The sequence below is a fragment of the Trematomus bernacchii genome, unplaced genomic scaffold (genome assembly GCF_902827165.1).
Source record: "Trematomus bernacchii unplaced genomic scaffold, fTreBer1.1, whole genome shotgun sequence".
NCBI classification, from domain to species: Eukaryota; Metazoa; Chordata; class Actinopteri; order Perciformes; family Nototheniidae; genus Trematomus; species Trematomus bernacchii.
The window spans coordinates 4,869,365-4,887,994 of NW_022987910.1; the positions used below are offsets into that span (position 1 = coordinate 4,869,365).

An 18,630-nucleotide genomic window follows, 5' to 3' on the forward strand; every position below is an offset into this window, starting at 1 on the left:
TGTTTAAATGTTGTTTGCGACTTTTACTCTGTAAATCCCGGATTTGTTTCCTCCTCCTTGTGTTTGCTTTTGGAAATACCCAATGCGGGTGACAAATAAAGGGCCATGTTTGCAGTAATACACACTGAACATGTCGATAGGGGAGTTCATTTCCTGCCATTTTGTGAGCAGGAATTTTGAGGACAGTGAAGTTGGCCAACATTATCCACAACTGTGTTTCCTGTTTGAAAACGTTGCATTAAAACATCTCCACAACACAATGAAGGCTTCTCAATACTCTAATTTCCCCTCCTCGACTCCTCCGCTCGCATCTCCTGTGGGCGGGACACAAAGATAGGAGCCGAGGAGGGGAGTCGACGAGGGGAAATTAGAGTATTGAGAAGCCTTCAATGAGCGGTCGACCGCTATTTTGTGTGCCATACAATCCCAACAGTTCTCAAAATAACAAAGAAAATCGTCAACATGCATCCTCTTAATATTATTTGCAGTATGTAGAAGTGCAAAGATTTCATAACATATTTCTAATGTATTGTTTATTTATATTTATTTTTACAAATGTTCACATACAGTTGCAGAAAGAGAGAGAGAGCGAGAGAGCAATGCAATGTTGAACATAATTGTTATTTGTTGTGTGAAAGTAACCTTTGGCCCAGCAAGAGTTTTGATAAGTATTCGCATTACATTTTTGTGGGAATACGTTTTCGAAGATGCCCCTTTTATTTTGAAGAATTGAAGGCGGAAGTGTTTCTGTTGTTGCTGCGGACATTGGGCATTCGGCAAGCGTGATTCGTGCAGATGGGTTTCATGGTTGTGTTTGGGTCAGGCTACATAGTATGGCATTTTCGCATGCGATTTGCGTGCAGTTAGCTGTCGATTTCTTGATAAGATGTTAGAGACTCTATTTCAACCACAACTGCACAAATACTAGCTAAAAAATGAATATGTATTGTTGTGTTGTCTGCCACCGATTAAGCCTGGTTTGCTCCTCTGCTACCAGAGCATGCTAAAATGGACCATCATGAATACCAAATATAGTACAACAAAGTTAATAGGCTTAACGTTGTCAATGCTTCTGATAACATTGCTAATGCATGATGGGATGGACTGCAGTTTATTTACAAGATACATTATGCATCCAAATGAAGGTAAGTTGTAATTGTACCATCCTGTTTTTAAAGATTGTTAATGCTGCTTGTTTATATATGAAAGTTAACCTTGCATGAAGCTATGGCTGCCCTACTTTTACATTTAAAATAACAGATTATTGCTAGCATAATTTAGTGCACTGCTGTCTTTTTCAAATTAAAGCAGTCCTCTGTTTCAATTTTAAATGAGCATAAGGTGTACCATACAGTCAAGGCATCTTCTTACATTCCCTTACCCAGGGATTATGAAAAAAACAGAATTACTACATTTGTATATATTTGCTGTCTTTCACAGGTTGTCTTCAACGGTATCCCTTTACTGTTACACTAATGGGGACTTAAGACCCACCACTGGACTAATCTATACTTCTCCTGAGAGGAACTGGAAAGTAAAATCAGTTGCCATGCGTGTCAGTCTGTGCCAGGGCCTGTTATCTGGCGCCATCCTCCTCAACCTCCTCATCCTCTACTTCGTGTCCCGGGCCCAGCAGCAAATGATGGAGAAGAGGAAGGAGCTTGGCAGGGGCACGAGAAGGTCAGCCCTACCGGCCTCAGGTCTGGGGGGAGGCCTAGGGGTTCTTGTAGGAGTTGGAGGTGACCTTGGAGTGGGCGGAGGTGAGGGTCACAGTCGTGGCCAACGCGTGACTGTTCTTCTTCGGGAGTTTGAAAACTTTGAGAATTACGTTGGGGATGTGGCTAACTCCTTCCTCCGCCAGAGACCCGAGCTTCCCTTCTTGGCTGTAGCTGACATGTCTCCGTACCCCCCCCTGCTGCTCCCAGAGGGGGCGCGCCTTCTAGTGCTCTCGCCCAGCCCGGACCAGCCACCGCAAGCTCACAGGCCTGAGTTTCACGTCCAGACAGAGTTTGTGCTGCTGGTGCCTGATGGAGTAGAGTTGGAACAACCTCGGGCTATTGAAAGGCTCATCAGGGAGCTGGAAGGTGAGGGTGGGGGGCCTGTGAGGCTGGTGGCTTCCCCTGTGCTGGCTCGATCGGCTGTGCAGTGTCTCCACCTGCGGGTGAACCTCAGAGAGTGGACAGCCACCTACTCGCCGGCTGCGTCTGGGAGCAGTGGGAGTGTGTGTACGGCTCTACAAGGAGATGCAGTTGTCCTCATTCGCACTGAGGATCTATTTAACCTCTCTGTCCCTCTGGGGCGGCCCCTTTTCTCCTCGCTCTTTGTCCAGACTGCCTTGAGAGGCTGGAAGGTCAAGCTGCTGGAGAGCCCCTGTTTCGCCGCAAACCACCGGCCCCTCTTCAGCTCCGCTCACAACCAATGGAAGGCCGACACGAGATTAAAGGAGACGACCGGGAAGCTCATGAGGAGTTTTGGTCTAAAGCGACTCCTGCTGTCCGATGGGAAGGAACAGTGGTATGGCTGTAGTAAAGAGACGCCTCGCTGCTTTGGCACTGTACAGGACGACACTCCAGACTACCTTTATCTGGATCGATGGACACCTCCCTGCTGCCTGCGGGCTCTCAGGGAAACCACCAAATATGTTATCAACATCCTGGAGACCTCAGGCGTACGCTACTGGCTGGAAGGGGGGTCTCTTCTGGGCGCTGTCCGTCATCAGGACATCATCCCATGGGATTATGATGTGGACCTGGGCATCTACCTGGAGGATATTCCCAACTGTGATCACTTGAAGAACCTCGACTCAGGCTCTCTTGTGGATGCTAACGGCTATGTGTGGGAGCGTGCAGTGGAAGGAGACTTCTACAGGGTCCAGTACAGCGAGGCCAACCACCTGCATGTTGACCTGTGGCCGTTCTATCCGCGTAATGGCGTCATGACAAAAGACACATGGACAGAACACAAGCAGGATGTGGAGTTCCCGGAGCACTTTCTGCAGCCGCTGGTGCCCATGTCCTTTGCCGGCATCACCGCCTACGGCCCCAACAACCACCGAGCCTTCTTGGAGCTCAAGTTTGGAGAGGGCGTTATTGAGAACCCCCAGTATCCCAACCCCACAAAAAAGAGGCTGGACAGAAGCAAATTATGAGAGATAGAGACTCCAAAGCCTGTTTATGTTGTATTATATTTGTTTACTTAAAAACACTGAAAATGTTGCCTCAATTTATTTTATTGAAAGAAAAAATATGATGCCTGAAAACTAATACGGTACCAAAAAAACTGTATTTGCTTTCTATTTTACAACAGTTATATCACCACTATTATCTACTGCCTGGTCAAGATTTCTTCATCATCAGTATTTGGATGTATAATCAAAAATGTTTTCTGCCTTTCTAAGTTCAATGCAATAGTGCAAATTCAAAATGGTCGAAGACTGGTTTTACTACATGGTGCACTAAATCTGTACTGTAAAGTACACATATGACTGCTGTAAAGATGATACATACTACAAATGTATTGTCTTGTTAATAGGTGCAAAGTACTTTATCTTAAACAGTATTTAAGATTATGTACAGAATAATTTATGCACTTGTACTTTCAATTTTGCACAGTTTGTGAATAAATGTTAATGTGTATTTATGCCATTTGGCCAATACATCACCATGTTGTGAAATGAGAAACAAATCATCCTTAACCCTGTTATTGTTGGCAATAGGGGAGGTTTATATGGCCTTAGTATTCAGTAAAAAACATTGACTGGAATTTCCTCGATTAATAACCCTTAGCTCAGTTATGTGTGACTACTGAGCGCCCATTATTTATTTACTGAAATTGAATTCCAATTAAAGAGATTAATCAAAGCAAATATTTTAATTGTGAAGTTGGACATACAGACTTACCAACTTCTCTGGGTACAACATGTTTCCTATAATGTTGTTGCTTGTGTGTGATGTATTAAGATGTAACCCCAATTGATGAACTAGTCAAATAAATGAATGTTTTATTAATTTGTTTTGAGGGTTGATGGCAAATACACACAGTATAAAGGAGGGTTGCAATTCTTTTTGAACACCAGGTGGCACAACACACTTGAGTATTATCTGGCCTTTACAACTCCTAAGCTTCTGCACTAAGTTGTGTTAACCATACTGTTAACAGCATTATGGGAGTTCTTCAGCCATATGGCATGAGCCCAGGGGGTGGGGGGTTATAACAGGACACACAGGAATGCAACTCGCTTGTACGTCAGACTGTCCCAATGGTGGTGTATTTGCGTTACTTACTTAATGTAGGATAACCAAAATTGTTCATAAATGGCTGTGGGGTTATTTTTGGATTAAAATAAATAGGAATCTCAGTACATATTAAATCAGTTTTCCCTCTTGCATGCTGCCATAGTATATAATCTGGAAATGACTGACTCGAACTAGAGTTTTCATGAGGCAACAAATATATTTTTCTTTGCAGATTGTAGTGCATGCAATTAAAACACACACCCCTCTCTCACGATGTTAATGAAAGTGACAACACTCTTCAACCAAGTCTCGTAAAAATAGGGCCAGTATTCCTTCCTGTAATCTTGCTGGCAAACAAATCAAAACTATAACCTACTTGACGGAGTTACCAAAACAATGGCCAGGAGACCAAATAATAAATTAAAAAAAAGGCCTTTATTGTTTACATCCTTCAGACAGTAAATTCAGACTGTAACCTGGGAAGATTTGAAACACTAATAAATGTACAACTACCATGTGCACACGCACAACACAGATAATATGCGCGGACCAGACAGATGTCCATATAGTGAAAGATCTCAGAAGGGAATGATAAAATCTTTACAACCTTCCACCAAATGCTTAACATATTATACATTTGACTGTAGAAATGATGAGGCCGCAGGACTGCAGTGATTTCCTTTTTTTGACCATCATGGGATATACTGCAAAACTAGAACAGTATAAAAGCTGATAAAGAATACAGACTTGATGAATTTGTATTGAACATTAGTCAAATATATCCCAGTAATTTGGTTGCTTTTAACAGTTAATGATATGGATGGAAGTAATACACATTCAATAGTGCAACTGCAGTTAATCATACATACATGGCATATGGTGCACACATTGAATGCATGTCACATTTGAAAATAGACGTGTAGCTATAGGGTGCCACCAATACAATTCATACCATCACTTCTTTTTTACAGTCTCACAAGTCTACCACTGCTAATATGAAAAAGAATATTCCAAAAGGATCAGCTTTTACAAAGAGTCTACAATCTAACCCACAACATGTAACTGCATTTTGGAGTAACTAACATGTCAAAACATACGCTAAAAAAATCTCTTTGGATTTTGATTAGGGAAATAAATAGAAATTAAACAAATTATCAGAGGCATTAACGATGACATACATGTAGGCCTGAAGCCCATATATAATTAGTATTTCATGATTATGTCCATCAAAGGCAAACTTAAACAGGTTTATGTGGAGACATGCTTAACTTTGACTTAAATCCTTTCAGTTTTCAGGCCCCAACAATCAAAACAAACTAGCAGTCCATTGCTGCTATTTGATCAATATAGCAAAATCCTTGTAGTGGAAGGACTTGTTAGTGACTTACACATCACATTAAGTCACGCTTTACACAATGTCAAACAAATGTCCTTATAACAGTCTGTGCTTTAACATGCATCTGTGCATTGGTTATATGATGGTACCTACACAGAGCAACAGCAAGTAAAATTGAACATGTAGGCTTTGGTTAAAAAATAAAAATCTCCTTGGAAATGACATTCAAAGTTAACGGGTGTTGAACGTTTTCCTTGTTTGGGTGATTTTTGGTCTCAGAATATTAAAAGTACAGTCTTCAAGCCATAGTTAAACCTGAGGTTGTGTTGCCAGCCTTCACACCACCGTCCATCAGAAGAGGCAGAAAGGCTTGGAGGTCAATCTGTTTCCATATATATTGACGTAGTTTTAAGCCCTTGAGTTAAAAGTTCCTTCATTAAGCATAGGGGTATTGAAATAGCATCAAGCATGTCCTTTTGTGCGGCTGAAGAGGATATTATTTCCTTTGTGTGCTATTGCTTTTTACCATGAGAGAGTCTTCGTACAGACACAAATAAAATAAAACGTCTAGAACAACTAATGTAGTGTCTTTTCTCTTGAGGACAGTCTCGGCCATTTCAATGCAGGGTATATGGAATATAACTTAGTTAAACTAGTGTTTCATATGCTTTAAATATGACACATTTAAACACAAGACATGAAGTTTAAATACATGACATGATATCTGCATTAAAAAGGGGCTTTAAGGATTTAAAATAAAATACACAAAGTAAAAAAGAAGATTGTGACTAACAAAAATCATTTAAAAAAAGGTACTGGATTCCAGATGGAGAATACGAAAACCTTTTCTTGAGAAAAACCAACGGCAAGCAGTTATGTGGTCCCTGTCAACTTTTAAAGTCAGACATTTTTGTGTTTTCCCCCACAAAGTCAACAAGCTGCCCTAATGGTCAACACCAGTAGTGTGCAAAATGGTGAAAATGTAACATTTAATTTTTAAATAAAATTAGATGGTTGAGGGTCACTAGAACAACCCCTTGACATAGTGGAGGTACACAGTGATTTGGTGAACACCTGTTGTTTACAACTTGGCCAAATGTAAAATGTCTGACATAAAAAATTGAAGAGGACCGACCATATGCAACATTAGTAGCCAGCCTAATGTACAATTCTGCCTCTAAACAAGGAAACAAAAGTCCCTGTGAATATGATGGATTTGTAATGTCCGCCGTAACTCTTTTGCACTAAATAGTGTAGAGGTAAGACAAAGTTTCATTTCATCATAGTCCATCCTCTCTTTTCTACAGGGCATAAAAAAGGGGTTAAGAACCTCAGGTTTTGCAGGAGTGTCAAATAAGTGAGTGTATCATTGATGGTATCAGCAGCTGGATTACATGGCCGACTCTCTTTCACCAGACGGAGACTTCTTCTCTTCACTGTCCCTCCCACCTCGCCTCTCAATGAGCGGCGAGTTCTCCGGGGCCGAAGCGGATTGGTCCCCCTCCAGCCTGACCTCGCTCAGCTCTGCTCCCTCCTGTCGTTGGGCCGTGCGGTCCACAAAGTGCTGCAGGATCCCAGCGCCGAAGGCATCGCCCTCTACATTAATCACTGTGCAGGTACGGTCACTGAAGAGACACAGAAGGGAGGGCAAACCACATTTATATACAGTGTTTATGCAGGTTTCAAAAGGTTACATTTTGGACTTTTAAGACCAAATTGAATTAAAATGAATACCCATCTGTGTTTTGTGATCATACCGTGTATGTACAAAGAAATAACAGTAACTTAGAAAAAAGAAACGTCCTAGACTTGAATGCATAGAAGAACATTGATGTAATCCCACTATACAATATTAACAAAAACTCAAAGCATGACGGTCACCATGGAGATAGACTCATGGATGTGCCGCAGTAAATACTGCAATGTGGAACATTTTTTATTGTGATCCAGTTCTCGGCTGTGCAAAACATAAATAAATTCAGACGCCCCTTTTAAATGTTTCCAGTCAACACATCAGTATAACATTATCAAGACCTATCAAATCATTTTCTTTTAAAGAGGCCAACATTTCAGAACATTTAATAAAAGACATATTAAGGAAAGCGCTCTGTAAATAACTGTAAGGTATGTCATAACTGTTGCTTGGTTGTTGTGTTCTGTGTTTTTCCTAAAATCCCAAAAGTTGTGTACTTACACAAGCCAGTCAACAGCCAGGATGAGAGAGATTTCTTTGGTGGGCAGTCCTACGGCCTCCAGGATGATGGCGAGGGTCAACACACCACCAGCAGGTATACCCGCTGCTCCAACACTGGATGCTGTGGCTGTCACACTAACAAATCAAGAGGGAACATGATCACAGTTAGACACAGATTCACTTCCATACAGCATTGTCACACACATTTTATTCTATTCAGACTACATTTGCAATTGAAGAGTTGCATATAAAATGTATTCAGCAGTGTAACTCCAGTTGTGTTTCAGTGGCTTTGGGACTTACAGGATGGTGATGACTTGGATAAAGTTAAGTGAATAGTTGTTCAGCTGAGCGATGAAAACAGCAGCCACACACTGGAAGAGAGCCGCTCCGTCCATGTTGACGGTTGCTCCGATGGGCAGGATGAAACGGCTGATGTGCTTGGATACGCCGTTATTTTCCTCCACACACTTCATCATCAGGGGCAGAGTGGCAGAGCTAGGAAACAAGGAATGTGTGAGCGTATCGAGGCGAAAAGGTATTTCCATGTGTGTTTGTAGAGAGAGGAAAGTGTGTGTTTAAGAACAGAATATCCTTAGTATTAACAACCAGAGGGAACAAATAAGTGTGTGTGTTTGCATACGGGAGTGACAGAAGAGAGCAGCGTGCAGTTTATTACCTGGAGCTCGTTCCGAAGGCCGTTGCCAGAGCTGTGAATATCCCCCAGAGGAAGGTGTATGGGTTCTTCCTTGTAATGATGAAGTAAATGAGAGGCAGCACGAGGAGGCCATGGATGGCATGTCCAATCATACAGCAGGCTATATATTTGCCCAGACTGGCAAATAGTAAGGCAACATTCTCCATCTCAACGATCTTGCCAGCCACGAGAAACATGATACCAAGAGGGGCATACCTGTAGAGAGACAGTGAGGTGAGTGCAGGAAAGACAAAGAAATGGACAGATCATTAAATAATTATGGTTCTGGAACTTACACAGAGAACAAGCCTCTCGCATTTACGCAAGTTTCTTACCACATGATCCAGGAGACCAGCACCATGGTGGCTTCATTGAACGAGTTGAAGAACTTGATCAGGATTTCTCCTTCCTCTCCCAGTTTTCTCAAAGCCACACCAAAAACAATGGCAAACACAACCAGACCAAGAATATTCATCCCGTCCTGGTCTGTACCAATAGGCACCTGGAGACATGCACAGAAGAAAAATGTCAGGACACAGATCCACACCAGACACAAAAACATGTTGGATTATGATGTGTTGGGTATTTCTGGTTAATGTTATGGCCCTTTACCTTTTCCACTGTGATATTGAGGTTTCCATCAGTACCATTCCTGGTAATCAGCTTGTAGCTTGTTGCATACTGGATGGGAAAGAAAGTTTTGACCATTATTTACTTTAGTAACTTGAGTCAGTTAAATAAATAATCTAAAAATATCCTTTGAACAATTTCAAATGATCAGTTTTGTAAAGTTCTAGAACAGATTACAGTACTTACTGATTGAAAGGCAGCAGAAACCAGGTTGGATGGAAATATGTTTCTGTGGAGAGAGAAAAACAAAACACTTTAACGATAATTCCTCAGTGTGTATACCAGATGTCTCAGGAGAAATCCAATGAAAACAATGTAGCTGTAATTGGAGGAAGATAAATTACATGTTTAAAAAATGAAGAGCAGAAAACAATACAAAGCGTGAGTCTTGTTTTCATTTGCATACACACAACAGCAAAAAATAACCCTGAGCACTTATGTGAATCGAGACACAAGGCAAACACATTGTAAAGCTATAGAGTGGTCTTTGTTGAGTTTATAGCTGTTCCTGGTGAATTATTAAATGTTTTCACAGCACATTAATAATTTAAATCAACTACAAAAAGATAGTCCATTCTTTCTGTTGTAGAGACAGCAGCAAAAGTTACCACTGATACTTCAAGCAAATGGAATCACAAGATGGATCATGTGGAAATAGCTGGGAGAATTTACCTATTAAGCCCCTTTTCCCCCTTTGCCCCCACTTCTAATTGCCGTTTGGCTATTCAATCTCTGCTAAGAAGTGTACACACACATACATTGGTACATTGGTCGAACTGTATGTTAAATCTCTAAGAACGCATGAAACCAACGTGTCCCAGATAGTCCTATATGTATTGGATTTAGAATATAATCAAGGCATTAACTTCACAAGCCCTTTCCAACCATTAATTCCCTTGCATTGGAACCATAATGCATTAGAATTAAAACATCATGTGATTGTGGCATGGCAACATGAAACACCCTGCAACGGGAACACAGGCTGAGGCAAGATGTGCTGCAAATAGCCATGGCTGCCAGGCTTTCAAGCAATTAGCAAACTTTATTTGGATATTCAAGTGGTTGTGTATTATAGTTTTTTTACAACTGATTTGTATGACTAGCAAAGGGACATCATCGCAATATCTGTATGTTTAGTATCATTAGAAGCGCTGCCACGGTTCTCTAAATCATCAGTTAAGACTTTTGATAAAAAAAATTGAAAATACTTTGCAGATCCTGCTTTTGAATACAATGATCAAAATGAAGAGCCAAACGATTTTTGATTTACAAACAATACACTGACATCCCTAATCATTAGGCCTAATGGATGTTATAACAACTTCAGAGGATAAAACAATACTGTTTGCTAAGGAATTGATTCTGCAGAGATTTAACCAGAATGGATCCACTTTCTTGTTCTTTGTTGTGGCAAATTCACTCCTGTTGCAGGTACAAAACCCTTCCAATAAAATGCAGGTTCATTAGAATATATCACCCCCCCATCTCAGTATCTCCGCCCACTGCTTTTGAACTACCCTTAGGGCTTAAAGAGACAGGCGCTGTATGCAAATAACCATGTCTATTTCACAACCAGAGATGACAATAATCAGTGGTATGACAACAATCCACACAAGTTCAAATGACATTAGGTGGGTGTGTTTATTGTGTGTCAGGCCTCTGTTTGTTTTAGGAAAATTGTTGTGACGTCTTTCCAGCATCTTGTTACAAGTCGACGTGGAATTGTTAATGTTTAGGTTCTTACAAAACAACAATTATTTTAGGTTCTTGATAGGCCAGATGACAGACTAGCTCCTACTCTTTACACATTGAGCCACATTAGACAGGACACAAAGTAATATAATCAAAGCATGAATATAATGAAATGGGAAAGTTTAGGAAGTGAATCGCCTGTCTGGAATTGTTTTAATTGTAATATATAAAGAAGTCTCTAAGTAAATGTGCTTGTTTAAAAAGAGAACACTTCCGCCTTAATAATAATAATAATTCCTTACATTTATTATAGCGCTTTTCCAGATGCTCAAAGCGCTTAAGACAATGATACTCACACTAGGTTTAGTAATCTAAAAAAGAAAACACTGAGACGTGTCACTTCTTTCCTGTAGCTATTGGCAAATAACGTTGTCAATAATGTCACAGGTGTCACCAGCAGCTACTGATAGCAGTCACCTGTGAATGTAGGTCATATTGTTTAAAGTGGGAAACCAAACAACATGTGGCAGATAGGAAATGTCAACAAGGATATGTAGGAGTGGCTCCAGTCACAGTTTAACCCATCACAAACATCCGTAAGCTAACTGTTGGTATTCTGCTGTACTGCTTGGACAATGACAGAAAAGCATTTAATAGAGTGTGAGTCTTGGAACAATGACCAGGCCATTTTTACGCTTTGATGAACAGCCCCCCGGTAAAGTCTCTTTGTCTTTGTTGTCACAACTAACTAGGACACCATCTGAGAAGGAAGGATCACTGAGAAGGATCACTGTAATGAGAGGCACGGGTTTTGTCAGCTTTCATAATAGGATAATGTGTTAGTGTGTGTGTGTGGTGTTGGCATGTGTCCTGCACAAGTTAAACATTACTTTATGAACAGCAGACGACCACAGTAAATCATTTTGAACAAAGGTGTTCCAGACGTTGTATTCAGGAACATCCTTTAACACTAAACTGGACCAGTATATTGATTCTAGAAGTAAAACAAGTATATCCCTTTTGATCCTTGCTGTTAAACATGAACAGAGTCAAACAGAATGGTAAATAGTCCATCTGAGTTTGTAAACCAGACCATTGTGTTGCAATTTACATAGGGCCTCTGATAAAAACCATCAGGATAACATTGTTAATCTACGAGTGGTTGTGTTTTGCTCTGTTAGTCCTGCATGTGTAATCTGGCTGTGGGCAGTATGAAATGTATTTAGGAGATGTTACCCGGGCAAGGTCACACTGCTGGTATGGGAGAGAGGGTGGAACATTCTGGCTTTTATAGTAAACAATTCCATAATTCATGGAAAGTGGCACTGAATTCTCTAAACTAACCAGAAAAGATTATGCAATAGAGTCCCACGTGTATATGAACAGTGAATTTCAGTTAATATGAAATAACAATACAGGTTTATATTGCTCAATAAATACTGTTGTAGAGAGCCCATCACATAGCCGAAACTCAAAAGAGTGTTAACCAAAACAGTACAGTTTCTCAACTATAAAGAAAAAACTTCACAGGCCCTCTCTAGTCACTAGCAGGACATTGTGGTGTAGTGTGTGGCAATGTGTTTATAAAAAGGCTGAGGTTCAAGAGCCTTTAACCTTATAGTAAACAAATCTACTACTGAATAGGAGGCTGTGGCTCAGTGGATAGTGTGCTGGACTTCGAATCAGGGGATAGCAAGTTCGAGTTCCACTGCAGTCAGCATGTCGTTGTGTCCCTGGGCAAGACACTTCACCCCAAATTGCTCCTGTGGGGATTGTCCACAATACTGAATGTATGTAAGTCGCTTTAGATAAAAGCGTCTAACAAATGATATGTAATGTAATGAATAGCTGCTGGCTCAGATAAGAAATGCCTTTAGGGGATCTATCTGATTTTGGAGACGAGAAAACCAACAATGTGTTACTTCAAATTCAATACATGATTATGTGTCAAAAATGTTAGATTCTGAGTAAACCTTTTGCCAAGTCTAAGCACTGCTGTTGTCCCTTGTTCCTCAAAAGATGATGTGGCACAGGTCTCATGATGTCCCATGAATGTCACACATTCATACAAAAAAGAGACAGTGTGGTGAAAAATGGACACAGCGACATGCAAGTGCTAACAGGGTCACCAAATTAAAGGCTGCCGGGTACAGGGCACTGAGCCAGCCTTCTGACATCAGATAAATGTTAGACCACATTTCTCCTAACCACGTGTCTGTGTACACACTAACGTTTGTCTTTAAATTGTGTTAAAAATACATCCTCCTTCACACGTATGGTAGTAAAGTGGAAAGGACATATGACCTACTCTGACATAACCGTGACGCGCTTCCTTAGAGTAAAATTAGAAGAGCAGAAGTGTGCTGGTGGTTTTACAAACGGGGAACGAAACAGGAAGAGTTTCACACCAAGTGCCTAGTGTCACCCACGTTTACTTAAGACTCCACGTGTCAAAATAAAGACAAAATGTGAACGAAAACTAAATTATTGAGTCAACTTGTGTCTACAAAAAGAAAACATGGTAAAAAGAAGGAGGACCGTAGTCGTCGTATGGAACAGACCGAGACAACAGGCACTCTGTCCGGGGGAGGCAGAGCTGATGCAACTGTAGATGTCATTACAGCACACCTAGCTGAGGACACATCAAGCTACACGTGACCAGACTTGTGTCTTTGTGACTTTAAAACATTACATTACCGAAAGATAACGCCAACTTGGTGTGTAACTTATTAGCAACACGTTTAACACATAACTTGAGGAACAATAACATTGTATGCATCGTTTTTAAGAGTGTCTGGGTTCAGCAGGTTTTGAAGTGTGGGGGGGGAATCACTTACCTGATCAAATCTAAGAAGGAGTCTATCACTTCTTTAGCCACAGGTACTTCGTCCCCAAAGCCTTGCAACGTGGGTTTGGCTATCGACCCAGACCCGGGGTTTATGATGTAACACATTATAACTCCGATGGAGGACGCAATCAAAGTGGTGACCAGGAAGAAGAGCATAGCCCAGCCGCCCAGTTTGCCCAGGGCTTTAGGGTCGATGCTTGCCGAACCGGACACTAGACTGCACACCACCAGGGGGATGATGATCATCTTCAGCAGCCGGATCAGCAGCTCTCCGGGGAACCCGATGTAGATGATCTGGGTCTTGGACAGCGTCGCGTTGCGCACCCCAAGTCCAATAAAAACACCGATGATGACCCCGGCCACGGTGAGAATCACCAGCAAGTTGGCCATCACTATTCTCTTGACCCGCTGAGTCAGCGGCTCCTGGCCACCTTTATTCGGGCTCTTCATTCCGTTGGCCGGTGTCTCATCCATGTGTGCTTCGCCGTTGGATGCCTTCCCCTCCTCCATGTCCATCTTCTCAGCCATTGTGCTCTTTGAAAGTGACCCTGACAATAATCCGAAGAGCTCAAACGCTATTGTTACTGAGGTGATAGTAACTTTGAATAGTATAAGCACTAGCTGCCGGTTTCCGTCACACACGCGAAGTTGCCGCGATGGGACTTCACTTATCTACTCGGAAAGGCAACACCCACTATGACGTTAACTGGGCGTGTTTGATGCAATGGTTTGAATAGAGAAACTGGAAGCTGTCACACTACTAGTTCGTTAAGTCGTTGTAGTTGTTGTTGCAATGAAATGTAAATGGTCATAAGCTATTAACACAAGATTGTTGATGAATCAATCAAATAATGAAAGAACGGTATTTCACATGTAGGCTAAATTGATCAGGGACGATTATAGTGAATTAGCAATCCGGTGAGTTTCATCAAATGCTTTAGGCTGAAACAGCAGTTTAAATAGGGAGAGGTTGGTAGAGTGTTGGCAATGTGAATGATTGTTCTTAGTCAAATATCCTTTATCTGTGATGACCTCGTCTGGTTGGATGATTAACCATCTTGTATTTTACCTTTTTGTGCCAGAGCTAGTCAAAGTCAAAGATAATTCTTTACAATACAATTTACAATACAATTTCAAATCATGTTTCAAATAATTCAGCTGTCTTAAAGTCCAGGAGAAAATGAAAATGTGAATGTGCATGACACAAACAAAATAACTTTTAAGTTGTCACATTTCAAGGTAATGTTATATTGCCCCCCCATTACTTTTAGCCAATTATCATGTATGTTTCATGTTGTCTTTACCTTCATCTAGAACAGCCGGTGTTCAGGGCCTAATAACTAGAAAATAATAACTATGGTGTAGACTTTGCAGACAAAAGTAAAGTGTGGCATATAGCAGCATTTTCATGTTTAAATAGAGTTTATACATGAAAGACTAGGCAGCAATAGTTTATTTGATTGATGTGAATACACTGAAAATAGCTACCTGAAAATAGCAAGAAACTAGGTCTTGCTTGGTGCAGGGAAAGCATCACTGCATGCACATTTCCTTAAGCATAAATATGCAAATAATTGAGAATTAAAAAAAAATTGAACATGAGGAAAATGTATTGAAAAAGTGACACAGAATTTTTAAATGAAAAAGCTGCAAGTGAAGTACATCAACCGGGAAGCTTTGCCTGCACAGCTGTGGAGACTGCCACTGGACATTTGATGAGACCTCCCTCCTTTGAGTGTTTATTTTTTCTCTTCCCAAGAACCAATTCAACAAAGAATATCATTATTGTTATAGTCTTTACATCAAAGGGTGAGGCATGTGGAACCACAAGCACATCACCATAACAATAAGCAATTTAATCAATGGATATGTTTTAATGACAAGTAATGATCATTGAGAATCACAGCACTGTGACTTAACCAATCACTGGAAAGCAAGGCAATACACTGCATCCTTCTCCTTTTATTCAGATATATTTCAGGAACAAGTGCAGGCAAAATATAAGAATGAAAGTGAGAGGGAGATTTTGGGATGAAAACAGCAAAAAACTGGTTTCAAATTCTCAAATCATTGTTTTCTGGCTGCCACCCTGCAGTTTTTTGGCAAGTTTTGTGTCAAACTGTAGCAGAGACAGACTCTCATTGTCTGAAATACTGAGGACTGTCTGATAGCTTCAAATGCGTGTGTAGGGGTCCAATAAAGACTAGGGTTAGCTTACACTCAAACAACAATCCAATCCCCTCTAAAACAGTGTCCCACTGGTAGACATTTGTGGGAAAAACACCTTTAACACCAAATAAAACCCACAGGACCAGAACTCAGGCTGATAGGAAGCCGTCCTCTCCCATTGCTTAGTTTGTTATCTCAAGCCTGTTCTTTGTTCTCCCTGACTGTGAGATGATTGGAGGATCACTGTGATTCTGTGAAATAGAGCGTTACTCTGTGAGAAAGGACAACTTCAATAGCTAAACCCGCAGGCACATTAGAGCCGAGAGTAGGCCCCATCTATAAAAAAACACACTGCACACACAATCTGCACAAGCCGCATACCTGACAAGATGATTTTCTGCTGTTATTTAACATCTCAAAAATTGAGTTTTCTTCCAAATGCAGATTGCTTACAACAAGAACAAAGACAAAACGATACAGAAAATAAACTTAAATCAATCTAATGCCATTATGTGTCTGTAGTATATTTCTAAATATTCCTGTCTATATATACACTGCCTAGAGTGTTTGGTGATGTACCTGCTTGCTGAATAAAGTCACACGGCACAAGCATCATGTGACCTCGGAAACCAGGACACGGACAAAAGGACATGTTGGACAACAGAATACAGCTGTCTCAGGTATCATGAGAGCCAATAAAGAAATTAGGAAGGTGGAGACAGAAAGGAAACATAACACTACATCTCAATGTGCCATAAAGTAATGGAATTCTACTGTTGTCATGTAGCATGACCCAGGTGCAATGCAGAAAGGCTTTCACTAAGCTCACCTCCAAGGGACATTGTATTTTGTAAGAATCCCTCAAAAGAAAAGCGTCCACAGAAGATATATTCATAAGAATGTGTGTTCATAAACCACATGTTAGGCAAGGAATGTGCTGAGTCATGAAAACACAGCAAGTCTAGATTCAGCTCCATCGCTGTAGTCCAGAAGTGATAGGAAGGCCCCTAAACCCTGTCTGGTCTTGTAGAGCCTTATGTGACCAGGAGGGGCCTCCGAAATTATTCACGGATTTACACTTTGTAATCAGACTCACATGCACTGCCTACAACCTTCCTCCTGTGTCTGTTACAGCCGACTTTTCATAAGCAGGCTTACTACTTCTCTAAAGGGACTTTTCTTTTCAAATAATGTACAGTTCTTTTATAAATGAATTTCTGACTTTTTAAATCTAGGATCATTAAGTACAGTTCGCCCCCACAAAATCCTGCACACCTATATCCTAGTGACATAGCCTTTGTTAAGAAAGTGTAATTTCACATAAATGAAAATTCCTACTGCTTATCACTCACTTTATTTGAACTTTCATAAACGCTTTTAGGTTTGAAACCAATGCCCATTAGCAAGATTGTTAAATTAGACCCAAGCAAAGCAAATTAGACTCCTGTTGAACAGGAGCAATGTGTCTTAAATTGTGTTTAGAAGATTTGGACATAAACAACCTTTCTTAAAAGCTCTGCCAAAACCTCAGTGAAGCTTTTTTAACCCATGGCAAAAAGGCAGGTGATAAATTGGTTGTAAAGCTAGACGCAGACAAAAGATCCACACTCTGCATTAAAAGCTACACCAATTTTAGTTGTGTTTGACAATGCCTGATACGAATCTCTGTTGGATAGGAAGGAAAGCCTAAATATGTTGGGTTTCAATTAAGAAATGCTGGATGATTGAGAAGATACATGACTGAAGTTGTTTATTCTTATAGAACAAATGATGTGCAAAGCCTGATATAGCTGTACATCTTTTTTTATCATCCCCACAACCGACATACTTTCCTACTCACACGACACTTCCCCCATTCACAAACACTTTGGGTAAATTATCCACACGCTGTGTACATCCGCAACGAGGCATCTATTTAGGAGAAACCTGTTTAAACAGCACCATATGTTGGAGAGCTGTTTTTCTGCTAGCTTTAAATGTTTAACCCTGGACTGCTCCTCCCTCTCCCCTTCCACCACAGCACCATTTTCCCTTGGCTTGTTTTTGCTGGAAGTCTGGCTTACTGTGAAATGCTGACAAAATGTTGTTTGCCCTTGGGTAATGTCTTTTAAACGTGTCTAGCCAATGGTAGTTAATCATTATTGTCTTTTAAATGTGGTATTGTTTAGCCGCTAACACTGCTTAACTGCTTTGATAATTATGCATTAACATTTGAATTAAGGAATTACATTCCTTTGTCAGTCTTGTATCCTTCTCATACATCTAAAGGACCAGTGGAATATGGAAATGGTTCTTCCTTTCCCCTGCCTCTCTGCACTGTAAGTCATTTGATATTCCTGCTGGCTCCCTCCCTGTCTATCTGTTATAGGTGCAGTGATTTCCCTGGTGGAGGTCATAGCTGTGTGTGTTGTAAAGGCTGGTCAAAACACACCCTGCAACTGCCATGAAAAACAGCTGGCCATTAACATTCACTCTGTACAGCTGTTTAAGGAAAACAATTAACAATACATGCAGCTCATGTGCACTGCATGTCATTACAACATTGTGTGCATCTGTACAAGTGCTGTTGTTTGTGTCGCTGTGTGTACTTGAATTATGACCTGCATTAAGCTGAGGTCAATCAATAACACACAGAGAGGAAAGCAATCTGCTGGCTTTTGTTTCCATTATTGCTTAACTGCTAGTTCTTGTAACAAGGCGTTAACACGTCTTGTTATTTTTAATTCTAACGGAAATTCAGCAATTTCAGCACTCATCATTTCCAGTTAAATGGAAATTAAATGATTCACAGGTCCCCTCCCTCTAAGTCAAACCCTTCTCCTTCAATAC

At 40.7% G+C, this 18,630-nt stretch overlaps 2 protein-coding genes across 2 annotated transcripts; one reads left to right on the top strand and one right to left on the bottom strand.

The window, feature by feature from the left end:
* Positions 1-787: 787 nt before the first annotated feature.
* Positions 788-6,108, top strand: fkrp (fukutin related protein). The gene is made up of 2 exons (XM_034115308.1): positions 788-1,145; positions 1,441-6,108. The coding sequence occupies exon 2, from the start codon at positions 1,550-1,552 to the stop codon at positions 3,146-3,148; it is 1,599 nt and encodes a 532-aa protein (XP_033971199.1). The 5' UTR covers positions 788-1,145; positions 1,441-1,549; the 3' UTR covers positions 3,149-6,108.
* Positions 4,652-14,309, bottom strand: slc1a5 (solute carrier family 1 member 5). Its single transcript, XM_034115307.1, has 8 exons — positions 13,622-14,309; positions 9,279-9,321; positions 9,075-9,143; positions 8,798-8,964; positions 8,445-8,678; positions 8,069-8,263; positions 7,766-7,900; positions 4,652-7,196 (listed from the first exon to the last, which is right to left on the bottom strand). Exons 1-8 carry the CDS (start codon positions 14,158-14,160, stop codon positions 6,962-6,964), a joined length of 1,617 nt encoding a protein of 538 aa, XP_033971198.1. The 5' UTR covers positions 14,161-14,309; the 3' UTR covers positions 4,652-6,961.
* Between the last annotated feature and the right edge of the window lie 4,321 nt (positions 14,310-18,630).

Coding starts and splice junctions, on each gene's coding strand:
- slc1a5 (XM_034115307.1), bottom strand. CDS start 14,160: ATGGCTGAGAAGATGGACATGGAGGAGGGGAAGGCATCCAACGGCGAA. Junction 7,901..8,068: donor ATCCAAGTCATCACCATCCT/GTAAGTCCCAAA, acceptor TTGATTTGTTAG/TGTGACAGCCACAGCATCCA. Junction 7,197..7,765: donor CTGGCTGTTGACTGGCTTGT/GTAAGTACACAA, acceptor GTGTCTCTTCAG/TGACCGTACCTGCACAGTGA.
- fkrp (XM_034115308.1), top strand. CDS start 1,550: ATGCGTGTCAGTCTGTGCCAGGGCCTGTTATCTGGCGCCATCCTCCTC.